A 22,385-nucleotide genomic window follows, 5' to 3' on the forward strand; every position below is an offset into this window, starting at 1 on the left:
TTCTGTCAAAATTTTGGGATCTCAGTGGCACGTGCCTTTCAGAGAATGAAAATAGGTTCTATTCTACAACTCATTTACTTGCATTCCGATTACTCACGCATTACAATTGATTCCCATTGTCCGCAGCTACACCCCGGGAATCGGTGCTCATAAGGTTCACACTAATGCAGCTAATTGGTACGACGCCTGGTTGAGATGTCGACGCGAAGGTGCTAACCTATCCATCATCAACTCCGAGTCTGAGAAGAATCTCATCGTTGAACTTCTGCGGAGAGCGGGTCCTTCGCATAACGGAAATCTACGAGACCGTGCTTACATGGGTTTTCACTCTTTCTTCTATCCAAAGGTGTGGATAACACTTGAGGGTCAAACTTTGTCCGAGGCAGGATTCAATGAATGGCACGACGGTGAACCTACCGGCGATGATAATGAGCGTTGTGGATCGATTTACACTTCAGACGGTAAATTAAACGACCAGGAGTGTCGGGCGACCACCAGCTACGTTTGTGAGAGGCGCTGCTGCTAGGATTAGCTGCGTTGTCCATTTTGATATTGATGTTATTATTCACATGATGAATCTATTTCACAAATAATGTACTAATGACAATGCGACGAATTAAAATAAATATTTGAAACCACTATGACATATTTTAATTGTCATGATACAAGTAACGAATGTTTTATTTTTTATTACATACAAATTAATCAATGACCAGAAAAGATGAACTAACTGCCTTAGAAATATGATGATGCAAGAAATTGAGATTCAGATTTTCATTCTAAGTGTAGATTAACACGTAAATTGGCATTCATTAAACAAGACGCTAATGTGATTGTAGCAATCAATTGATGACGGCAGCAGGTTTTATAATATACATATTTTGGCACAATACATAACAAATATGAATGCCTAAGAGAAAGAAAAACACGCGGTCATTCATGCATGTTACTCATTCAGAATATGCAATTCTTTTTCGAAGATCGATTGAAATAAAAAAGAGATGCAATATAAGTAGATGGAAGATTAATATCAAATTCATGTGACACAAAATTTTCCCGGATTATCAATTGTTTTCAGTGGAAAGGACGAAAGGACCCCGAAAGATGGGCAGCTAACGAGGTGATTTTTTGATGCGCTTGATGGATTCGAATGAAACTACCGCTGAAGTTTTCCTATTCATTGAGAGAATATTTCAGTGTTGGCTTCATTCGAATACATGAAGTGTGTGAAGAAATCACCCTGGTGAGTCCCCGTCGTGGAGGGTCGTTTCAACCCCTCTTAAGTATTTTCCGCGGATAAGAAAAAAAAAATGTGTCCTAGTTTTCAATGTTCTACAAGATACATGAGTCTCAACGAAATCAGAGGAGGACACCAAACCGATGTTCCTCGTTGGAATCTGATGAATAATTGATTATGGAATCAATAATTATTCAGAGCCTCAGTAGCTTAAACAGTTTTATTATTGTGACGGGTGAAAACTAACCGTTATACAAACCACTGTAACCTTTATCATTCAAACTTGTTAGGTTTGAATGAATAAAAGAGTATAAAACCCAAGTGTTGTCGTCAGAAACAATTAATTATTCAAATCACGCATAGTGATGCTTGGCAGAAACCAAAAATAACAAACTTTCGGAATTAGTGGGTGAGCTGAGTGAGAAAACCTGAAAGCTGATCAACAGATATCCTAGATTCGCGTTCAATAACTACGTAAGTCAAAAGTGTAACTTAAATCTCGCAGGTCATCAGTACGTCCTCACAACGTCCCTCTCAGGACGTAACGAATGCATGATATCGTTGCTCCGAGAAATCCAGTTATATTCTGTGCTTAAGTTCTCAGAATTGATACGAATGTTGCGCCGTTAGCAAAGACGAGATTTAAAAAAAGGTACGTATGATCGATGAATGTGTATTCGATCGATTTTTCCCGCTCGCTTTTGCAATTTTGTTCTGAGGTACAGCATCCACCCAGACTGATTGTGTCGTCCGTGGTGAAACATTCGTCTATTCAGGTGAATGATAAAAGTTCTCACGGAAGCGATGAAGGTTGAACATCTGTCCCACAACACAGAATAAGTGTTATCATATTTTGATCTTGATAAAAGTATTTGCTGTGTATATAAGCATTTTGAGGTAAGACACCAGTGGTCGCCCGTTTCAGTTTACCGTTACAATTCATTGTTCTACACCATTATGCATCTATCGTGTCATAATCATTGCCGGCAACCGAATCACGGCCGTGCAGCAGAAGTCTTGAATCTGACGTGTGACACGAGACATTCGCTATAAGATATCTTCTATGACCCGACGCAAAGTACGACAATGGACGGAGGCATTTGAAGATAAAAACCGCGCAAACAAAGGCGATAACCTGGAGTTAAACCGCGAGTCAACATTTCAATTGGATAATCTAAACTCGTATAAATTCTGGACATTCCCCGAATCGCCCAGAGTTTGCACCGAGTCTCACGGACCAGCTATGCCTTCCACGGTGGCATACCTCGTACTCGGCTACGCTTGTTTATTCGGCGCGGAATCCGTTGCTTCTCCATCGAACTTTGATGGATCAGGGAGAAATCGCATTACGCTAGACGGATTCATCAAGGTTCAGGCTAGACGCTACAATTACACGTAAGACAAAATTTGCTATTCACAGTAACCGAGTACTTTGGTTCTCATTTCACGCGTATCGAGTTCACTGACATTCGTTATGGTCACTGAATCGTGTTGAACTGTGATATCGATTGATTGTGAAAGAAGAATAATGCGTTGTGCCACTGGAAGTGATACTTGGATCGGTTTGAAATGCACCAAGTCTTTGCGCAGGTACACACCTGGAGTCGGTGCTCATAAGCTACACACGGAAGTCGCCAGCTGGAACGAGGCTCGGCGAAACTGTCAAAAGGAATCTGGACATCTGGTGATAATCAACTCCGAGGCCGAGGCGCACCTCGTTGGTGACATGATCCTCCCTACGGACCAACCGGAAGGATGGACGGGTGCTCACGACCTCTTCAACGAAGGCGAGTTCGTCACCATCCACGGTGAACCGTTGGACGAGACGGGGTACAAAGGGTGGCGTCAAGGCGAGCCGAACGACTCGTTCGGATACGAAAACTGCGTCGCGATTTATCCGAATGGCGAAATGAACGATAACACTTGCAGCAAGAAGTTCGTCTATGTTTGCGAGTTGCCTCAGTGTCAGCGTTGCGCACAGCATTGGGGTGCATCCGATTTGGACTAAAATCCGTGAACCCCGATACTTTATTTGAATAACCTAACTGACATATTACTTAATTTACTTATTTCGATAGTCCTTGGCAGATAATTTATAGATGCATGAGAACATTTGATAAAAATAATATTAAAATAACATTTTGTAGGTATAAGAATAATTCTCTTTCGAATAAATTTTTCCTGTTACAAGTGAATAACCATATGACACCATTGAATGTCTGCTTGGGACTATGAAGACAACCATTCTCTTGAAGTTTTATTTGTTCATTTGTCCATTGTACTGCTTAGGGTGTTCGATAAAAATAATGAAACAATCAGAACTACTCTGCAGTGAAGGATAACAAGGATCTTCATCTGTTACCTATTTGTGAGTATGAAAAAGCAGCTTCGTATTTGGAAAAAGGAAGTTGCAGTTGGTTTTTTTTTCCAATCTGTAGTTCCTGTCTCTGTCCATCTATCTCTGTGCGGATGTTGGATTTTACTTCGTTGCAGCATTGGTGCAGACGTGATTTTTGTCGGTGCTTTATACCTACGTCATTTGGTCAATATTAATTGAGCTGTAAGAATGAATAACCAAACTGAAAAAGTTCATGAACAAATGAGAGAACGGAGAGTTAATTTCGCACGTGTTGATTTAAATATTTCCTTGTTATATTAAGCCAAAAACATTACAACAGTCAAGGCTATCTGGATAGGTTTTGTGGTTCTAAAACCAGTTCGCAGACCAGTTTGTCAGTGACTTCCCACTTTCACGCTATTCTTGGTAGCAGATGCGCGGTATTTTTACTTACTTCAAAAACGCGATTATAAATATATTGGTTTTTGAACTCATCACCCCACCTTGTATACATTCATGATTCCATCCCAACATCACAAGTTTACATATTCGCACGACCGCCGCCACCGCGAATAGTTGGATCTCTACTCTCGTGAAGCAAGGGTCATCATGTCAGCGGCATTATCGTTGATCGTTTACGGACAAGTGTTTCTACTCGGGCCCGCGGCAAATGTTCGACCGATCGTTACTGGATTTCATGATTCAACAGCAATACCAGCCATCGACCGTACCTTGGATAAGACAAAGCCGTTCGAGGAAAATATGAATTCACAATTGATTCCAGCAATAAATCGCAGACTGGGAGAGATAGAATTATCAGAAAAGATAGTCAAACGTGGTGACTACACGTGAGTAACGATCGACATCTTTGTATTGTTCACTGATTGCCTCGATTAATTTCCGCTGCTACTTCATACATTTACAATTACGACCGCAAGCACACCGCCATTGTTCTGATACAGCAGAATGAATAACAAATTTCATTACTTTTACTGCAGTTACACGCCCGGAATCGGCGGGCACAAATTTCACACCAGAGCAACTACTTGGAACATGGCAAGAAAAATCTGCGAAAGCGAAGGCGCACATCTCGCTATTGTGAACTCAGCCAAGGAAGCGCAAGTGATCGGTGATATTTTCGCGAAATCCGGTCATCACTTACATTCACATGACTCGAACTACGCCCACATCGGATTTCACGACCTCTACGAAGAAGGAGAATTCGTTACCATCGACGGCAAATCTCTGGCAACCGTGGGTTACTATGAGTGGCAGAGCGGAAATCCCAACAACGACGGAAACAACGAAAATTGCGGTTCAGTGTACAAAAACGGCCAGCTCAATGACATTAATTGTGCGAAATCTGTTGCCTTTGTTTGCGAAATACCGGATGTAAATTGACAATCATTCTTCATTCAAATTCGATCCGAATAAATATTTGAAATATACATAAATGCATATTTGACGAACGAATCTTTATGTCCCTGATCCAAATGACAAATGAAATATCGACTTGTGTCGCCAGAAAATATGATACATTGACGTTGATTAGGTCGAAAATTGAGGAAAATATGAAACCCTGTTTTTGATAACACCAAACGTTTCAACTCATTCGAGCAGATAAGCCGGCAACTTTAATTAACTTTATAAAATCGACAAGATTTATTTAAACTGGTCACCGGATCGAGACCGCTGCACGCAGGCAACTGCGTTGCCGGTTTCTCCCACTCTTATTACAGTCCGACCCCGAAATAAACGCGCTTCAGACCGCGAGAGGAAGAATTTATCCGAGAATCACCACATCCTATTCCCCACGTCTCTCTGCTTCGTTTGCATGAGATGCGCGACCTATGATCTATAAGCTCGGCTGCTGTGGCACTCGTCATTCAGTCAATCTTCAAAGAGGGCGCTTATTCAGAGGTCGGGATGCGAAGTTCAACTCGAGCCGAAGTCTCAGTCGGAGTGAGGACATAATGGTCACGGAGTTCACTGAGAAACGATGAAAACGTGTTTATTGCGGAAATGCTTATGCCAGGGTCCAACTGTACTATAGTCAAATGAAGGATATCATACCCACAACATGGCAAGTATTGGTGTAATTGGTTGTAATGCTTCTTTACTATTCTAGCATCTCTTTCAATGGCTATTTCTAGGTCAAATCCTTGTCATTTTCCTTGTGTAGGCCCTTTTCAACGATCTCCTCCCACCTAATAACCAGGTCTCACCGTAGATGGGGAGCCAATTTCCTTTCTTTAGCGATACGTGAACCGATGACGTTAAATACATTTTAACAGAATGCAGTCTCCGAAGCTGATTCGTGATTGTTGACAGGAGGGTCCTGTGATCTGTGACAGGATCTGATACGCCTCGGCACATTGCTATGGGTGAAGGAATCATTCAGACCACGCGAGTCACTCGAGTCTCTTCGATGATCCGAATCGGTACCTTGGACAGCGAGCTCGGTGCACTTTTAGCGTAGAGATGATTTCGTGACTTCAAGTGATTTCATATATGATTCGTGTGATTTCAGCTGATTTTATGTGTGATTACATATAAGTATGTATGATTTCAGATGAGTTGTTCTGCTCGTTTCTGCATTTATAAATAAGTCTAAGGGGGAGCAATTTTCCTCGCGCTATTTGGAGGAGGGTCTTTAAATCTGACAAAAGATAAAAAAGGCAGAGGAGGCAACAACCCTCAAAATTCGATGAAGCAATTTATGGACGACCTCTCTTCTGTGAATGCGATATTTTCTCCTTATGACAATCTTTCAAGCAATCAAATTCCGAAAATTGAAGGAAAAACTATAACCCGGACATATGCAACCCGATATTTTCATGTACGCCTTCATCAGAAAATATTTTCCGACAACATTCAGAACCATATGCGAACAAATCTGGTCACATCTGGCTGCATGTATTGAAACTTGATTTCCTTATTGATATATAATTCTGAAGATGTTCAGTTGAGATTGCATGAGGCCGTATCAGGTAGTGAAACATGATTAAATTTGGCCATATATGCTCGTATAAAGCCAGATTTGGGAAATTTTCATATCAGGCATGATGTGGACGATTCATATCAGGGCTTAACAGCAATCTTTTCCACAAGCTGCTAGCTTCAAATCAACAAAACGATCAGTTAAAGATAAAATCGAACGATATCATACAAAGAGATTTCTATAAAAGCGTGGCTGGAAATAACAAAGATCGGAATATGGAATAGTCGTTAACGGCGAGACATCGTTGGAACTTTCATTCGTCTATTCAAGGATCAAAGAAAATCTGAATATCAGCAATGGCGATTATTCTAGTTCTTCTTCAAATATCGTTGTGTTTTACACTGGCGATGACACAACAATCTGCATCCAATAATACTGGCGAATCCAACAATACCGCTGGATACAATACTACTGGTGGAGTCTGGTTTTATAAATCAACCGACGGTGGGTGATTTTCGTTGAAAATGTGTTTCTGAAAATGTATTTGTTGCAATAGGGAAGACTGGGACTAGAAGTGACAGGAGTAGGTTGTTACAACGGTTATTTTTCCTAAACTATAGAAGGTCATGCCACGAGTTGGGCGAGGGGGGTGTGGTTTAAATAATTTTGAAAATTAGTTTCAATAGTCTACCTCCTTTTCCCCTTACCCGTGGCACCATCTTCCAAGACGAGAAATAATAACCATTGTTACAACCTACCGCTCTGACTTTTAGCCCCGGTCTCCCCTAGCTTATCAAGCAATTCTGCAAGCTCCTTACCTTATTCGTCTCTTGATATTTTGCTGCAGGTTCCGATGTGGATTCGAGTAACTCGTCTCTGCTTCTCCTCCCACAACGGCATCAGTTGACTGCGGCACGACGAAATGACTACACGTAAGAAAATTTATCCCCTAAATAAGGGAATACGTCTGTAAGACTGAGCTTTTCTGATTGAGACAAAATTCGAGATCATGGGAAAAATGTTTCGTGCAACAGAATATTCTTCCGCTCGTAAGCATTGGTTGCAATTATTATTTTCTCAAAATTTCAATTCAAGTAACGTCGAAAATTGGTACACCTCAAAATCCTCCATGCGTCACAAAAATTTTTCTCTCCGAAATTTAAAATAATTTTATGGAGCTATTCTGGTAGCAGAGGAAAATAACTTGTTACCAAATGTTTAATTTGCTAATTAACTATCAGTGTGCGATTGATTTGTGAGATCCAATCAAAATCGAAAAGAAATACAATGTGGGTGGGTTGTTCAGTCGCAGGTATCTCCTATGCTTTCAATTTAGCAAATCAAACAGTCTCTTATTATTCGGTTCATTTTCATAGTCTATAGGTGAGGGTATACGGAAAATCCTGTAATACATCGCGCCCCAGGAACACAAACTCTAACTAACTTCTTGAAAGATCGACCAAATGAAGTATTTTTTTTCGGAAATTCTTGTTTTCAACTAACTATTAAGACAAAAAAAATACGAAAAACGTGATTATTATCAATTGCGGTATGATTGTATCATTCAAAACTCGCGGTTCACGATTTCAAGAGATTGGATATTTTTTTTGTTTTTGTAAAAATTTTCATAAAAAACATTTTTTTGTCATAAATTATGCGGTTGAATTTATCGTGGGGTCGCATGTTATTCTATTTTATTTTTCCAATTCGAAATCTTGCTCTGCAGAAATAAGATTTCTGTGTCAAATCAGACAAGAAGCTTTCGGTAAATTTTGACTCCCTCCGGAACTCGTAGACTCAATTTCTCAAAAAGTTGGAAAGTCTCGAAAAAAATATTTAAAAATTCACATCTCAAAAACACAAAAACGAAAAAGATCGAAACAAACCGCGAAAGCTCCGCTGATTAGGTGTAATCACTTGTAACAATTCTTGTGAAATCAAAAATTCGAATTTTTACTCTCGTACGTTCTGACGGAGAATGCCCCGTATGTGGCAAACCGTCTGGCCAAGTCCCCAAATCTTTCCAACTCCTCTAACAGGCCTCGTCAGGCAGTCGAATTTTCACATGGAAAAAAGCATGCATTTGCCGTTATTTGAGAAATCTGTTAATCACTTTAGAAGTACGCATCTCTGTTCTACAATCCGTTTGTTCGCTTTCCGATTACTCGCTCAATGTGACCAATTCCCATTATTCGTAGCTACACGCCGGGAATCGGTGCTCACAAGGTTCACACTGCTGCGGCTTCTTGGTCCAACGCTTGGTTGAGATGTCGACTCGAGGGTGCCGACCTGGCCATCATCAACTCCGAGATGGAAAAGGACTTAATCGTTCAACTTCTCGATGCAGCGGGTTCTACGGTAAACGGAAATCTAGAAGGCCGTGCTTATATTGGTGTTCACAGTTTCTACTATCCTGAGGTGTGGGTGACAATCGAAGGTCAATCCCTGTCCGAGGCAGGATTCAGCGAATGGCACGAGGGCGAGCCTAGCGCCGGCGAAGATGAGCGTTGTGGATCGATTTACACCTCAGACGGTACATTAAACGACCAGGATTGTTCGGCGACCGCCAGCTACATTTGTGAATTACCCGATTTTTAGGATTTGCTGCGCTGTCCATCGAGATATAGATATTATTATCCACATCATGAACCTATGTGACGAATGATGATTGTTGACAATATGAAAGATTAAAATAAATATTTGAAACCAATATTGTAGCCGTAATTATTCAACCAGATATGCCGGCGAAGATAACCCGCAGTTGCGATATATTTGTTTTGAGATGCGTTTTACACTTACATGATTGAAGTTATGTTCTGCACACTGGCTGCCGTAAGGCAACAATTGCTCTGCCCTACCTTGTGAGTAGTTTTGGTTCAACATTTTTGTGTCGAGAGCTTGCCCAGCTTTTGAGTTTTGTAAAGCTTCGTGAAAGCCTTTTTGACAAGGTTCACGCTAGGAAGTAACTACATGTTTGTTACACCTACAACATAATAGAGCTGATTGGGACTTCCAAAACGGCACGATGATACAACAAAGATGGTATTTGAACTGCGCAACTTTTATAATTGAGAAAAATAGCACTGGCAGTTGGTATAAAATGATTATCGGATTATGTTTTATATTGAATAGGGTGCTGAGGTCATGCTGTCGTGTTATTCCGTGACTTTGTTATTCTCACTGACGCTTCTGACAGGCTAACCCGAGGTTGGAGAGATTAGAATATATGCCGCATTATGTTAATCTTAACGAAATCGAACTCCATTGAGGTCAGAGGTAAACGATAAGTTCGAGCGATATATTACTTAAAAATAACTTCTACAATATGAAACAGTCGTTGATGTAGCCGACACATGGTCGAAACTTTTATTTGACTGTTCGAGGGCTGAAAGAGACGTCAAGACCACTTCCAGTCTTCTATACATCTGGGTATCAGCAATGACGATTATCTTGGTTATACTTCAAATATCGATGTGTATTACACTGACGATGGCACAACAACCTGCATCCACTAATTCAAGTGGGATTTTGCTTGATCAACCGACATTGAGTGAGTAATTTTCGTTGAAAATATGCTGCTACTTATTTATGCGCGAAATAAAATATCCAAAACTCAAATTCTTCCGAAAGTCCCGGCACGCCTCGCTATCTGGGGTACATTGCATTTATATCTTCGATCTGCAGGTTTGCTTGTAAACGACCTTGGCCATCTCACTTACCTCTCGGTATTTTGTTGTAGTTTATAACGTGGGTTCGCGTTACACGTCACAGCTACCCCACCCACGATGGAATCAGTCGACTGCCGTACGAGATGACTACAAGTAAGAAAGTTTATCCCGGAAGGCAATACGTCTGTGAGACTCTTAATTTTTCTGATTGGCACGAAATTCGGGATCATATGAATAATGTCCCGCGAAAGAATATCTTTTCGCTGATTTGTATTGATGGTACTTAATCTATTCGCAAACATTAGGTCAAGTAACGTCGGAAGTTCGTATACCTTGAAACGCTCAATATCTCTTTCTTATTTTGATTGGACCTTGTAAATTAATGGCACATTCTAATAGTTAATCAGTAGGTTCAAAATTAAATAACAAGTTTTCTTTCTGTGCTACCAAGATAGCTCTATAAAACTATTTGGAATTTCTCAGAAAAAAACTTCGTGACGCATGCCAACGCAGGTACCTTGTTCAGTCGCCGGTACCTCTTGCGCATTTAATTGAAGTAAAATAATAAATTTATTATTGTTCAGTTTGTTTTCATAATCAATCATTAACGGACTATTTCGAGACTATTGAAGTAAAGGCTTGCCGAATAACGGATAGCCATTTTGGACTTGCGCTGTCAACACGCGTTCAAAATCCGGTTGCCGATTCTTTTCCTCGGTGACTGTAGCCTGAGTTTTGCGATATTGAGTTGAGTAAAATTTGAGTTTTTCGAGAATGTCGAGTAGAGTCACAGTTTCAAATTGCTTCTTTTTCGTTTGTAATTTGCGTAATGAGTGTTTGAATTAGCAAATGGATTACCGCAGAATTTAGATGAATCTGGATGCGTTGTGGTTGCGTTTAGTTGAGTTTGCGTTTGTAAATTTCGATTTAGTTTACGATTTCGATTTGAGTTTCGGTCGGGTCGATCTAATTAACGGTTACGATGCGTATTTTGTGTTTGTGAATCGCGGTTACGTTTCGATTTACAATTAAGTTTCCTGTCAAGTTGGGAACTCTTGAGGTTTCATTCATTTGACTCGAAGTTGAGATCAGAGTTACGTTAAAGCAGTCAAGTTGAGCCAAGAAGGTCAAATTTCGATTTAATGCGTTGAGCGCGAATGTCGAGTACGATCTAGTTCAGTAAAGTTTAGTCGAAGTTAATGTTTAGCTTCGTTCAAGTTGATCCTTCAGTTGTCAAGTAATCTCGCGGTTCTTCCAAAGCTCCGAGTTGGGTGATTGCGAACGCCGTCTCTTCGGTAGCCGGGTCAGTATGCAGTCTCGAGATTGGTTATAGTTCGATTTAATAGCGCTTTACGCTATAATTTAGGTTCAGAATTTGAATTTATCTGCGTCTTGAGGACTTCGAATGTTGAATTGAGTTTTAAATCATCTCGTGGTAGCGCCAAATACCAAAATGAACACATTAGATTCAAACAGACATGTTATAAATACTTGTTCTACAAAACTTTGTGGCCAATTAGAAGAACCCCGCGAAAATCTTATGGGAGTCGGGTTTTAGTGAATTCATCTGCATATTTTATGTGTTGTAGGTCGCGGCATTCTCAAAAAAAATCTCCATGGGTACGATCCTCCTCTATGCAAGGTTTGGGCGCTAGAAAAATGTTCATCCCATATGCAGCATTTCTTTGTATAAGAAAACTACGAAAAACAAATTATTGCTAATAAACAAATGTTAGGCACGTAACCGGACATCGCCACTTGAAGTCTATGGACTCATCTCCTCCTCCAACCTCAATGATCCTACCTGTAGATGACGTTACCTGATGTGACCTGGTGCAAATAGATGTTTTTAGTTCTTCGATGAAGAAATGGACATTGGAGAGTATAAAAAACGTCACTGCGTCTCAAATCAATTGACGGAGGTAAGCTCTAGATATGAATTTTCGGTTATACGCACTCTCTAATCTCCATTTTCCCATCGGTGAACCAATAACACCTATTTGCACCAGGTCTAATCAACTAACGTCGTCTACAGGTAAGATCATTGAGGTTGGAGGAGGGGATGAATCGATAGACTTCGAGAGAGCGTATCCAGTTACGTGCCTAACATTTGTTCATTAGCAATGATTTTTTTTCTCGTAGTTTTTCTTGCACTAGGGAATACTGGATATGGGATAAACATTTTTCTAGCGCTCAAACTATTCAAAGCAGAGGGTCGTGCCTACGGAGACTTTTTTTTGGAATGCCACGATCTACAACATGTAAATAATCAGGACGATCTCACTGAAACCCAAGTCCCATAAGAGTATTATGGGGTTCTGTCGAAATTTTGGAATCTCAGTGGCACGTGCCTTTCGGAGAATGATAATAGGTACTATTCTACAACTCATTTACTTGCTGTCCGATTACTCACCCATCACAACTGATTCCCATTGTCCGCAGCTGCACCCCGGGAATCGGTGCTCATAAGGTTCGCACTGATGCAGCTAATTGGTACGACGCTTGGTTGAGATGTCGACTCGAAGGTGCCGACCTATCCATCATCAACTCCGAGGCTGAGAAGAATCTCATCGTTGAACTTCTGTGGAGAGCGGGTCCTTCGCATAACGGAAATCTAAAAGACCGTGCTTACATGGGTTTTCATTCTTTCTTCTATCGAAGGGTGTGGATAACACTTGAGGATCAAACTTTGTCCGAGGCAGGATTCAATGAATGGCACGACGGTGAACCAAGCGGCGGTGATAATGAGCGTTGTGGATCGATTTTCACTTCAGACGGTAAATTAAACGACCAGGAGTGTTGGGCGACCACCAGCTTCGTTTGTGAGAAGCCCTGCTGCTAAGATTCGCTGCGTTGTCCATTTTGATATTGATGTTATCATTCAGATTATGAATCTATTTCACAAATGATGTACTAATGACGAAGCGACAAATTAAAATGAATATTTGAAACCACTATGCCATATTTCAATTGTCATCACATGTGTAGCGAATGTCTTATTTTTTTTACATACAAATTAGTCAGTGATGAGAGAAGATGCAACTAACTGCCTTAGGAATATGGTAATGCAAGAAATTGAGATTCAGATTTTCATTCTAAGTGTAGATTAACACGTAAATTGGCATTCAATAAATACGACGCTAATATGATTGTAGCAACAAATTGATGACGACGGTAGGTTTTATAATATACATATTTTGGCACAATATATAACAAAGATGAATGACCTAAGAGAAAGAAAAACACACGGCCATTCATGCATGATATTCATTAAAAATATGCAATTCATTTTCGAAGATCTATTGAAATAAAAAAGAGATGCAATATAAGTAGATGGAAGATTAATATCAAATTCATCTGACATAAAATTTTCTCAGATTATCAATTTTTTTCAGTGGAAATTTACCTGAAAATTTTCAACCGTTCCAACTGAATGTCGTAGGAAACGGGGAAAACCCCCGTTGGGAAAATTTTCGGGTCTCAATTGACAGTAAAAAAATAGGTATTTATAAAAGTTCTGATTGGAAAGTCCCGAAGTCTTGCCAGAATTGTGCTGGCTGAAGTTGCCGGACAGTGAGGTACGGACTAACTTGGCTCGAGTCAGATACTGAGTTCGGCGTGTCCGTGCTTACAAGGGACATCAGTTTGGCGTCCCCATCTGATTTCGTTGAGACTCGTGTATGTTGTGGAACATTGAAGACTAAGAGACACGTATTTTTTTAATCTGCGGGGAAACGGTATGAAGGGCGAGAAGGACCCCCAAAGATGGACAGCTAACGAGGTGATTTTTTGATGCGCTTGATGGATTCGAATGAAACTACCGCTGAAGTTTTCCTATTCATTGAGAGAATATTTCAGTGTTGGCTTCATTCAAATACATGAAGCGTGTCAAGAAATCACCCCAGTGAGTCCCCATCTTGGAGGGTCGTTTTACCCCTCTAAAGCGTTTTCCGCGGATAAAAAAAAATACATGTGTCCTAGTTTTCAATGTTCTACAAGATACATGAGTCTCAACGAAATCAGAGGAGGACACCAAACCGATGTTCCTCGTTGGAATCTGATGAATAATTGATTATGGAATCAATAATTATTCAGAGCCTCAGTAGCTTAAACAGTTTTATTATTGTGACGGGTGAAAACTAACCGTTATACAAACCACTGTAACCTTTATCATTCAAACTTGTTAGGTTTGAATGAATAAAAGAGTATAAAACCCAAGTGTTGTCGTCAGAAACAATTAATTATTCAAATCACGCATAGTGATGCTTGGCAGAAACCAAAAATAACAAACTTTCGGAATTAGTGGGTGAGCTGAGTGAGAAAACCTGAAAGCTGATCAACAGATATCCTAGATTCGCGTTCAATAACTACGTAAGTCAAAAGTGTAACTTAAATCTCGCAGGTCATCAGTACGTCCTCACAACGTCCCTCTCAGGACGTAACGAATGCATGATATCGTTGCTCCGAGAAATCCAGTTATATTCTGTGCTTAAGTTCTCAGAATTGATACGAATGTTGCGCCGTTAGCAAAGACGAGATTTAAAAAAAGGTACGTATGATCGATGAATGTGTATTCGATCGATTTTTCCCGCTCGCTTTTGCAATTTTGTTCTGAGGTACAGCATCCACCCAGACTGATTGTGTCGTCCGTGGTGAAACATTCGTCTATTCAGGTGAATGATAAAAGTTCTCACGGAAGCGATGAAGGTTGAACATCTGTCCCACAACACAGAATAAGTGTTATCATATTTTGATCTTGATAAAAGTATTTGCTGTGTATATAAGCATTTTGAGGTAAGACACCAGTGGTCGCCCGTTTCAGTTTACCGTTACAATTCATTGTTCTACACCATTATGCATCTATCGTGTCATAATCATTGCCGGCAACCGAATCACGGCCGTGCAGCAGAAGTCTTGAATCTGACGTGTGACACGAGACATTCGCTATAAGATATCTTCTATGACCCGACGCAAAGTACGACAATGGACGGAGGCATTTGAAGATAAAAACCGCGCAAACAAAGGCGATAACCTGGAGTTAAACCGCGAGTCAACATTTCAATTGGATAATCTAAACTCGTATAAATTCTGGACATTCCCCGAATCGCCCAGAGTTTGCACCGAGTCTCACGGACCAGCTATGCCTTCCACGGTGGCATACCTCGTACTCGGCTACGCTTGTTTATTCGGCGCGGAATCCGTTGCTTCTCCATCGAACTTTGATGGATCAGGGAGAAATCGCATTACGCTAGACGGATTCATCAAGGTTCAGGCTAGACGCTACAATTACACGTAAGACAAAATTTGCTATTCACAGTAACCGAGTACTTTGGTTCACATTTCACGCGTACCGAGTTCACTGACATTCGTTATGGTCACTGAATCGTGTTGAACTGTGATATAGATTGATTGTAAAAGAAGAATAATGCGTTGTGCCGCTGCAAGTGATACTTGGATCGGTTTGAAATGCACCAAGTCTCAGTGTCAGCGTTGCGCACAGCATTGGGGTGCATCCGATTTGGACTAAAATCCGTGAACCCCGATACTTTATTTGAATAACCTAACTGACATATTACTTTAATTACTTATTTCGATAGTCCTTGGCAGATAATTTATAGATGCATGAGAACATTTGATAAAAATAATATTAAAATAACATTTTGTAGGTATAAGAATAATTCTCTTTCGAATAAATTTTTCCTGTTACAAGTGAATAACCATATGACACCATTGAATGTCTGCTTGGGACTATGAAGACAACCATTCTCTTGGATTTTTATTTGTTCATTTGTCCATTGTACTGCTTAGGGTGTTCGATAAAAATAATAAAACAATTAGAAGTACTCTGCAGTGAAGGATAACAAGGATCTTCATCTGTTACCTATTTGTGAGTATAAAAAAGCAGCTTCGTATTTGGAAAAAGGAAGTTGCAATTGGTTTTTTTTTCCAATCTGTAGTTCCTGTCTCTGTCCATCTATCTTTGTGCGAACGTTGGATTTTACTTCGTTCCAGCATGCTTTGCACCTACGACCTTTGGACAATATTATTTGAACTTTTGAAATGGCTAATAAAACTGAAGGAGTTCATGAACAAATGAGAGAGCGGAGAGTTAATTTCGCACGTGTTAATTTGAACATTTCCGCGTTATAAGACAAAAACATCACAACAGTCAAGGCTATCTGGATAGGTTTTGTGGTTCTAAAACCTGTTCGCAGACCAGTTTGTCAGTGACTTCCCACTTTCACGCTATTCTTGGTAGCAGACGCGCGGTATTTTTACTGACTTCAAAAACGCAATTATAATTACATTGCTCTTTATACTCATCACCCCACCTTGTATACATTTATGATTCCAACCCAACATCACAGGTTTACATATTCGCACGACCGCCGCCACCGCGAATAGTTGGATCTCTACTCTCGTGAAGCAAGGGTCATCATGTCAGCGGCATTATCGTTGATCGTTTACGGACAAGTGTTTCTACTCGGGCCCGCGGCAAATGTTCGACCGATCGTTATTGGATCTCATGATTCAACAGCAATACCAGCCATCGACCGTACCTTGGATAAGACAAAGCCGTTCGAGGAAAATACAAATTCACAACTGATTCCAGCAATAAATCGCAGACTTGGAGAGATAGAATTATCAGAAAAGATAGTCAAACGTGGTGACTACACGTGAGTAACGATCGTCATTTTCGTATTGTTCACTGATTGCCTCAAGAAAAATCTGCGAAAGCGAAGGCGCACATCTCGCTATTGTGAACTCAGCCAAGGAAGCGCAAGTGATCGGTGATCTTTTCGCGAAATCCGGTCATCACTTAAATTCGCAAGACTCGAACTACGCCCACATCGGATTTCACGACCTCTACGAAGAAGGAGAATTCGTTACCATCGACGGCAAATCTCTGGCAACCGTGGGTTACTATGAGTGGCAGAGCGGAAATCCCAACAACGACGGAAACAATGAGAATTGCGGATCAGTGTACAGAAATGGCCAGCTCAATGACATTACTTGTGCGAAATCTGTTGCCTTTGTTTGCGAATTACCGGATGTAAATTGAGAATCATTTTTCATTCGAATTCGATCCGAATAAATATTTGAAATATACATAAATGCATATTCGACGAACGAGTCTTTATGTCCCTGATCTAAATGACAAATGAAATATCGACTTGTGTCACTAGAAAATATGATACATTGACGTTGATTAGGTCGAAAATTAAGAAAAATATGAAACTCTGTTCTTGATTACACCGAACGTTCAAACTCATTCGAACAGATAAGCCGGCAACTTCAATCAACTTTATAATATCGACAATATTTATTTGAACTAGTCACCGGATCGAGACCGCTGCACGCAGGCAACTGCGTTGCTGGTTTCTTCCACTCTTATTACAGTCCGACACCGAAATAAATGCGCTTAGGACCGCGAGAGGAAGAATTTCTCCGAGAATCGTCATACCTCCACCACACCCTATTCCCCACGTCTCTGCTTCGATTGTCTCTCTCTTTCTATCTTTATTTTAATCCGTAACCTCTCAATAAGCGCGGTTACTCTAACACTTGTGATTCTGTTAATCTTCTGAGAGCCCGCTCATTTAGAGGTCGGGATGCGAAATTCAACTCCAGCCGAAGTCTCAGTCGGAGTGAGGACATAATGGCTTCGGAGTTCACTGGGAAACGATGAAAACGTGTTTATCGCGGAAATGCTTATGCCAGGGTCCAACTGTACTATAGTCAAATGAAGGATGTCATATCCGCAACATGGCAAGTATTGGCGTAACTAGTTGTAATGCTTCTTCACTATTCTAGCATCTCTTTCAATGGGTATTTCTAGGTCAAATCCTTTTTATTTTCCTCGCGTAGGCCCTTTTTAATAATCCCCTCCCACCTGATAACCAGGTCTGACCCTAGATGGGGAACCAATTTCCTCTCTTTGGTGATACGTGGACCGACGACGTTAAATACACTCTCACAAAATGCAGTCCCCGAAACCGATTCGTGATTGTTGACAGGAGGGTTCTGTGATCTGTGACAGGATCTGATACGCTTCGGCACATTGCTATGGGTGAAGGAATCGTTAAGACCACGCAAGTCACTCGAGTCTCTTCGATGATCCGAATTGGTGCCTTGGATAGCAGACTCGGTGTACTTTTAGCGTAGAGATGATTTCGTGACTTCAAGTGATTTCACATATGATTCGTGTGATTTCAGCTGATTTTATGTGTGATTACATATAAGTATGGATGATTTCAGGAGGGTCAGCAACTCTCAAAATTCGATGAAGTAATTTATGGACGACCTCTCCTCTGTGAATGCGACATCTTCTCTTTATGTGAATCTTTCAAGCAATCAAATTCCAACGATTGAAGAAAAAATTATGACCCGGACATATACAACCCGATATTTTCATGTACGCTTTTATCAGAAAATACTTTACGGGAATATACATGATCATATGCGGACAAATCTGGTCATATCTGGTTGCATGTATTGAAACTTGATTTCCTTATTGATATATCAATCTATAGATGGTCATATTAGATTATATAAGGCCATATAAGGTAGTGAAATATAATTGTATCTGGCCATATGTGCCGGTATAAAGACAGATTTGGCCAATTTTTATATCAGGCATGACGTGGACGATTCATATCAGGGCTTACCAGAAATTTTTTCCACGGGCTGCTTGCATGAAATCAACAAAACGATCAGTTATAACGATGAAGTCAAATGATATGATACTTAGAGATTCCTATAAAAGCATGGCTGGAAGTAACAAAGATCGGAATATGGAATAGTCGCTAACGGCGAGACATCGTTGGAACTTTCATTCGTCTATTCAAGGATCAAAGAAAATCTGAATATCAGCAATGGCGATTATTCTAGTTCTTCTTCAAATATCGTTGTGTTTTACACTGGCGATGACACAACAATCTGCATCCAATAATACTGGCGAATCCAACAATACCGCTGGATACAATACTACTGGTGGAGTCTGGTTTTATAAATCAACCGACGGTGGGTGATTTTCGTTGAAAATGTGTTTCTGAAAATGTATTTGTTGCAATAGGGAAGACTGGGACTAGAAGTGACAGGAGTAGGTTGTTACAACGGTTATTTTTCCTAAACTATAGAAGGTCATGCCACGAGTTGGGCGAGGGGGGTGTGGTTTAAATAATTTTGAAAATTAGTTTCAATAGTCTACCTCCTTTTCCCCTTACCCGTGGCACCATCTTCCAAGACGAGAAATAATAACCATTGTTACAACCTACCGCTCTGACTTTTAGCCCCGGTCTCCCCTAGCTTATCAAGCAATTCTGCAAGCTCCTTACCTTATTCGTCTCTTGATATTTTGCTGCAGGTTCCGATGTGGATTCGAGTAACTCGTCTCTGCTTCTCCTCCCACAACGGCATCAGTTGACTGCGGCACGACGAAATGACTACACGTAAGAAAATTTATCCCCTAAATAAGGGAATACGTCTGTAAGACTGAGCTTTTCTGATTGAGACAAAATTCGAGATCATGGGAAAAATGTTTCGTGCAACAGAATATTCTTCCGCTCGTAAGCATTGGTTGCAATTATTATTTTCTCAAAATTTCAATTCAAGTAACGTCGAAAATTGGTACACCTCAAAATCCTCCATGCGTCACAAAAATTTTTCTCTCCGAAATTTAAAATAATTTTATGGAGCTATTCTGGTAGCAGAGGAAAATAACTTGTTACCAAATGTTTAATTTGCTAATTAACTATCAGTGTGCGATTGATTTGTGAGATCCAATCAAAATCGAAAAGAAATACAATGTGGGTGGGTTGTTCAGTCGCAGGTATCTCCTATGCTTTCAATTCAGCAAATCAAACAGTCTCTTATTATTCGGTTCATTTTCATAGTCTATAGGTGAGGGTATACGGAAAATCCTGTAATACATCGCGCCCCAGGAACACAAACTCTAACTAACTTCTTGAAAGATCGACCAAATGAAGTATTTTTTTTCGGAAATTCTTGTTTTCAACTAACTATTAAGACAAAAAAAATACGAAAAACGTGATTACTATCAATTGCGGTATGATTGTATCATTTAAAACTCGCGGTTCACGATTTCAAGAGATTGGATATTTTTTTTGTTTTTGTAAAAATTTTCATAAAAAACATTTTTTTGTCATAAATTATGCGGTTGAATTTATCGTGGGGTCACATGTTATTCTATTTTATTTTTCCAATTTGAAATTTTGCTCTGCAGAAATAAGATTTCTGTGTCAAATCAGACAAGAAGCTTTCGGTAAATTTTGACTCCCTCCGGAACTCGTAGACTCAATTTTTCAAGAAGTTGGGAAATTTCGAAAAAAATATTCGAAAATTCACATCTCAAAAACACAAAAACGAAAAAGATCGAAACAAACCGCGAAAGCTCCGCTGATTAGGTGTAATCACTTGTAACAATTCTTGTGAAATCAAAAATTCGAATTTTTACTCTCGTACGTTCTGACGGAGAATGCCCCGTATGTGGCAAACAGTCTGGCCAAGTCCCAAAATTTTTCCAACTCCTCTAACAGGCCTCGTCAGGCAGTCGAATTTTCACATAGAAAAAAGCATGCATTTGCCGTTATTTGAGAAATCTGTTAATCACTTTAGAAGTACGCATCTCTGTTCTACAATCCGTTTGTTCGCTTTCCGATTACTCGCTCAATGTGACCAATTCCCATTATTCGTAGCTACACGCCGGGAATCGGTGCTCACAAGGTTCACACTGCTGCGGCTTCTTGGTCCAACGCTTGGTTGAGATGTCGACTCGAGGGTGCCGACCTGGCCATCATCAACTCCGAGATGGAAAAGGACTTAATCGTTCAACTTCTCGATGCAGCGGGTTCTACGGTAAACGGAAATCTAGAAGGCCGTGCTTATATTGGTGTTCACAGTTTCTACTATCCTGAGGTGTGGGTGACAATCGAAGGTCAATCCCTGTCCGAGGCAGGATTCAGCGAATGGCACGAGGGCGAGCCTAGCGCCGGCGAAGATGAGCGTTGTGGATCGATCTTCACTTCAGACGGTAAATTAAACGACCAGGATTGTGACCGGACCGCCAGCTACATTTGTGAATTACCCGATTTTTAGGCGTTGCTGCGTTTTCCATTCAGATATTGATATAATTATCCACATTATGCATCTATGTAACGAATGATGTATTGTTAGCCATATGAAAGATTGGAATAAATATTTGAAACCACTATTGTGTGTTTTAATGATTATCACGCGGTCATAAGATTGTATTACTTTCGCCACTGAAGAGTACCTTGCCAAAAGTGGCCGCGATTAAAGGTGAAAGTAATAACATTTGCAATGTTTGCAGAGCCTTCGGCTAACGCTAAAAAGCGTTACTGTGAGTTGTTTTTCCTACAAGATGGAAATATGAGTGAAGGTATAGGAATTTTTCTACGCGAGCAAGAGAAATATTTGTTCTGGCGTTAAAGAAAAAAAAAAAACCTACCAAACAATTAATTAAGTTTCATAGAACAGCTGCTGGTTAGCTAGTGGGGGATTCCGACCAATCGTTAAAACTCTCAGTCCACTTTGGGAGGTCTGAAAAAGACGTCGAGGCTAGTTGAAGTCTTCGATACATTTGCACGTCAGTAATGGCGATTACCGTCGTTGTACCTACTTCAAATATCGTTGTGTCTTACATTGGCAATGACACAACACCTAAACCCGCTAATTCTAATGCACTCTTTCTCTGTAAACCGACAATCGATGAACGATTTTCGTTAAAAATTGATTGTCTTGATATTTTGCTGCAGTTCATAACTTGGATTACGTCACACGTCGCTGCTACCCCAGAAGCGACTGAATCAGTCGATTAATATACGTCGCATTATGTTAATCTTAAGACTGTCGAAACCGAACTCCATTGAGGTCAAAGGTAAACGATAAGTTCGAGCGATATAATACTTAAAAATAACGATTATAATATAGAACAGTCGTGCATGCAGCCGACACATAGTTGAAACTTTTATTCGACTGTTCAAGGGCTGAAAGAGACGTCAAGACCACTTCCAGTCTTCTATACATCTGGGTATCAGCAATGGCGATTATCTTGGTTATACTTCAAATATCGTTGTGTATTACACTAACGATGGCACAACAACCTGCACCGACTAATTCTAGTGTGATTTGGCTTTATCAGCCGACATTCGGTGAGTG

General features: G+C 40.3%; 2 protein-coding genes across 2 annotated transcripts; both read left to right on the forward strand.

The window, feature by feature from the left end:
* The first annotated feature begins 4,121 nt into the window (after positions 1–4,121).
* Positions 4,122–9,114, forward strand: LOC124405933. Its single transcript, XM_046881204.1, has 6 exons — positions 4,122–4,423; positions 4,574–4,967; positions 5,629–5,680; positions 6,889–7,020; positions 7,364–7,448; positions 8,715–9,114. The coding sequence occupies exons 1-6, from the start codon at positions 4,185–4,187 to the stop codon at positions 9,112–9,114; spliced, it is 1,302 nt and encodes a 433-aa protein (XP_046737160.1). The 5' UTR covers positions 4,122–4,184.
* A 7,508-nt stretch (positions 9,115–16,622) lies between these two features.
* On the forward strand, positions 16,623–17,845 carry LOC124405934 (hemolymph lipopolysaccharide-binding protein-like). The gene is made up of 3 exons (XM_046881205.1): positions 16,623–16,861; positions 16,908–17,238; positions 17,777–17,845. The coding sequence occupies exons 1-3, from the start codon at positions 16,623–16,625 to the stop codon at positions 17,843–17,845; spliced, it is 639 nt and encodes a 212-aa protein (XP_046737161.1).
* Positions 17,846–22,385: the final 4,540 nt, after the last annotated feature.

The sequence above is a fragment of the Diprion similis genome, chromosome 4 (genome assembly GCF_021155765.1).
Source record: "Diprion similis isolate iyDipSimi1 chromosome 4, iyDipSimi1.1, whole genome shotgun sequence".
In the NCBI taxonomy this organism is placed as follows: Eukaryota; Metazoa; Arthropoda; class Insecta; order Hymenoptera; family Diprionidae; genus Diprion; species Diprion similis.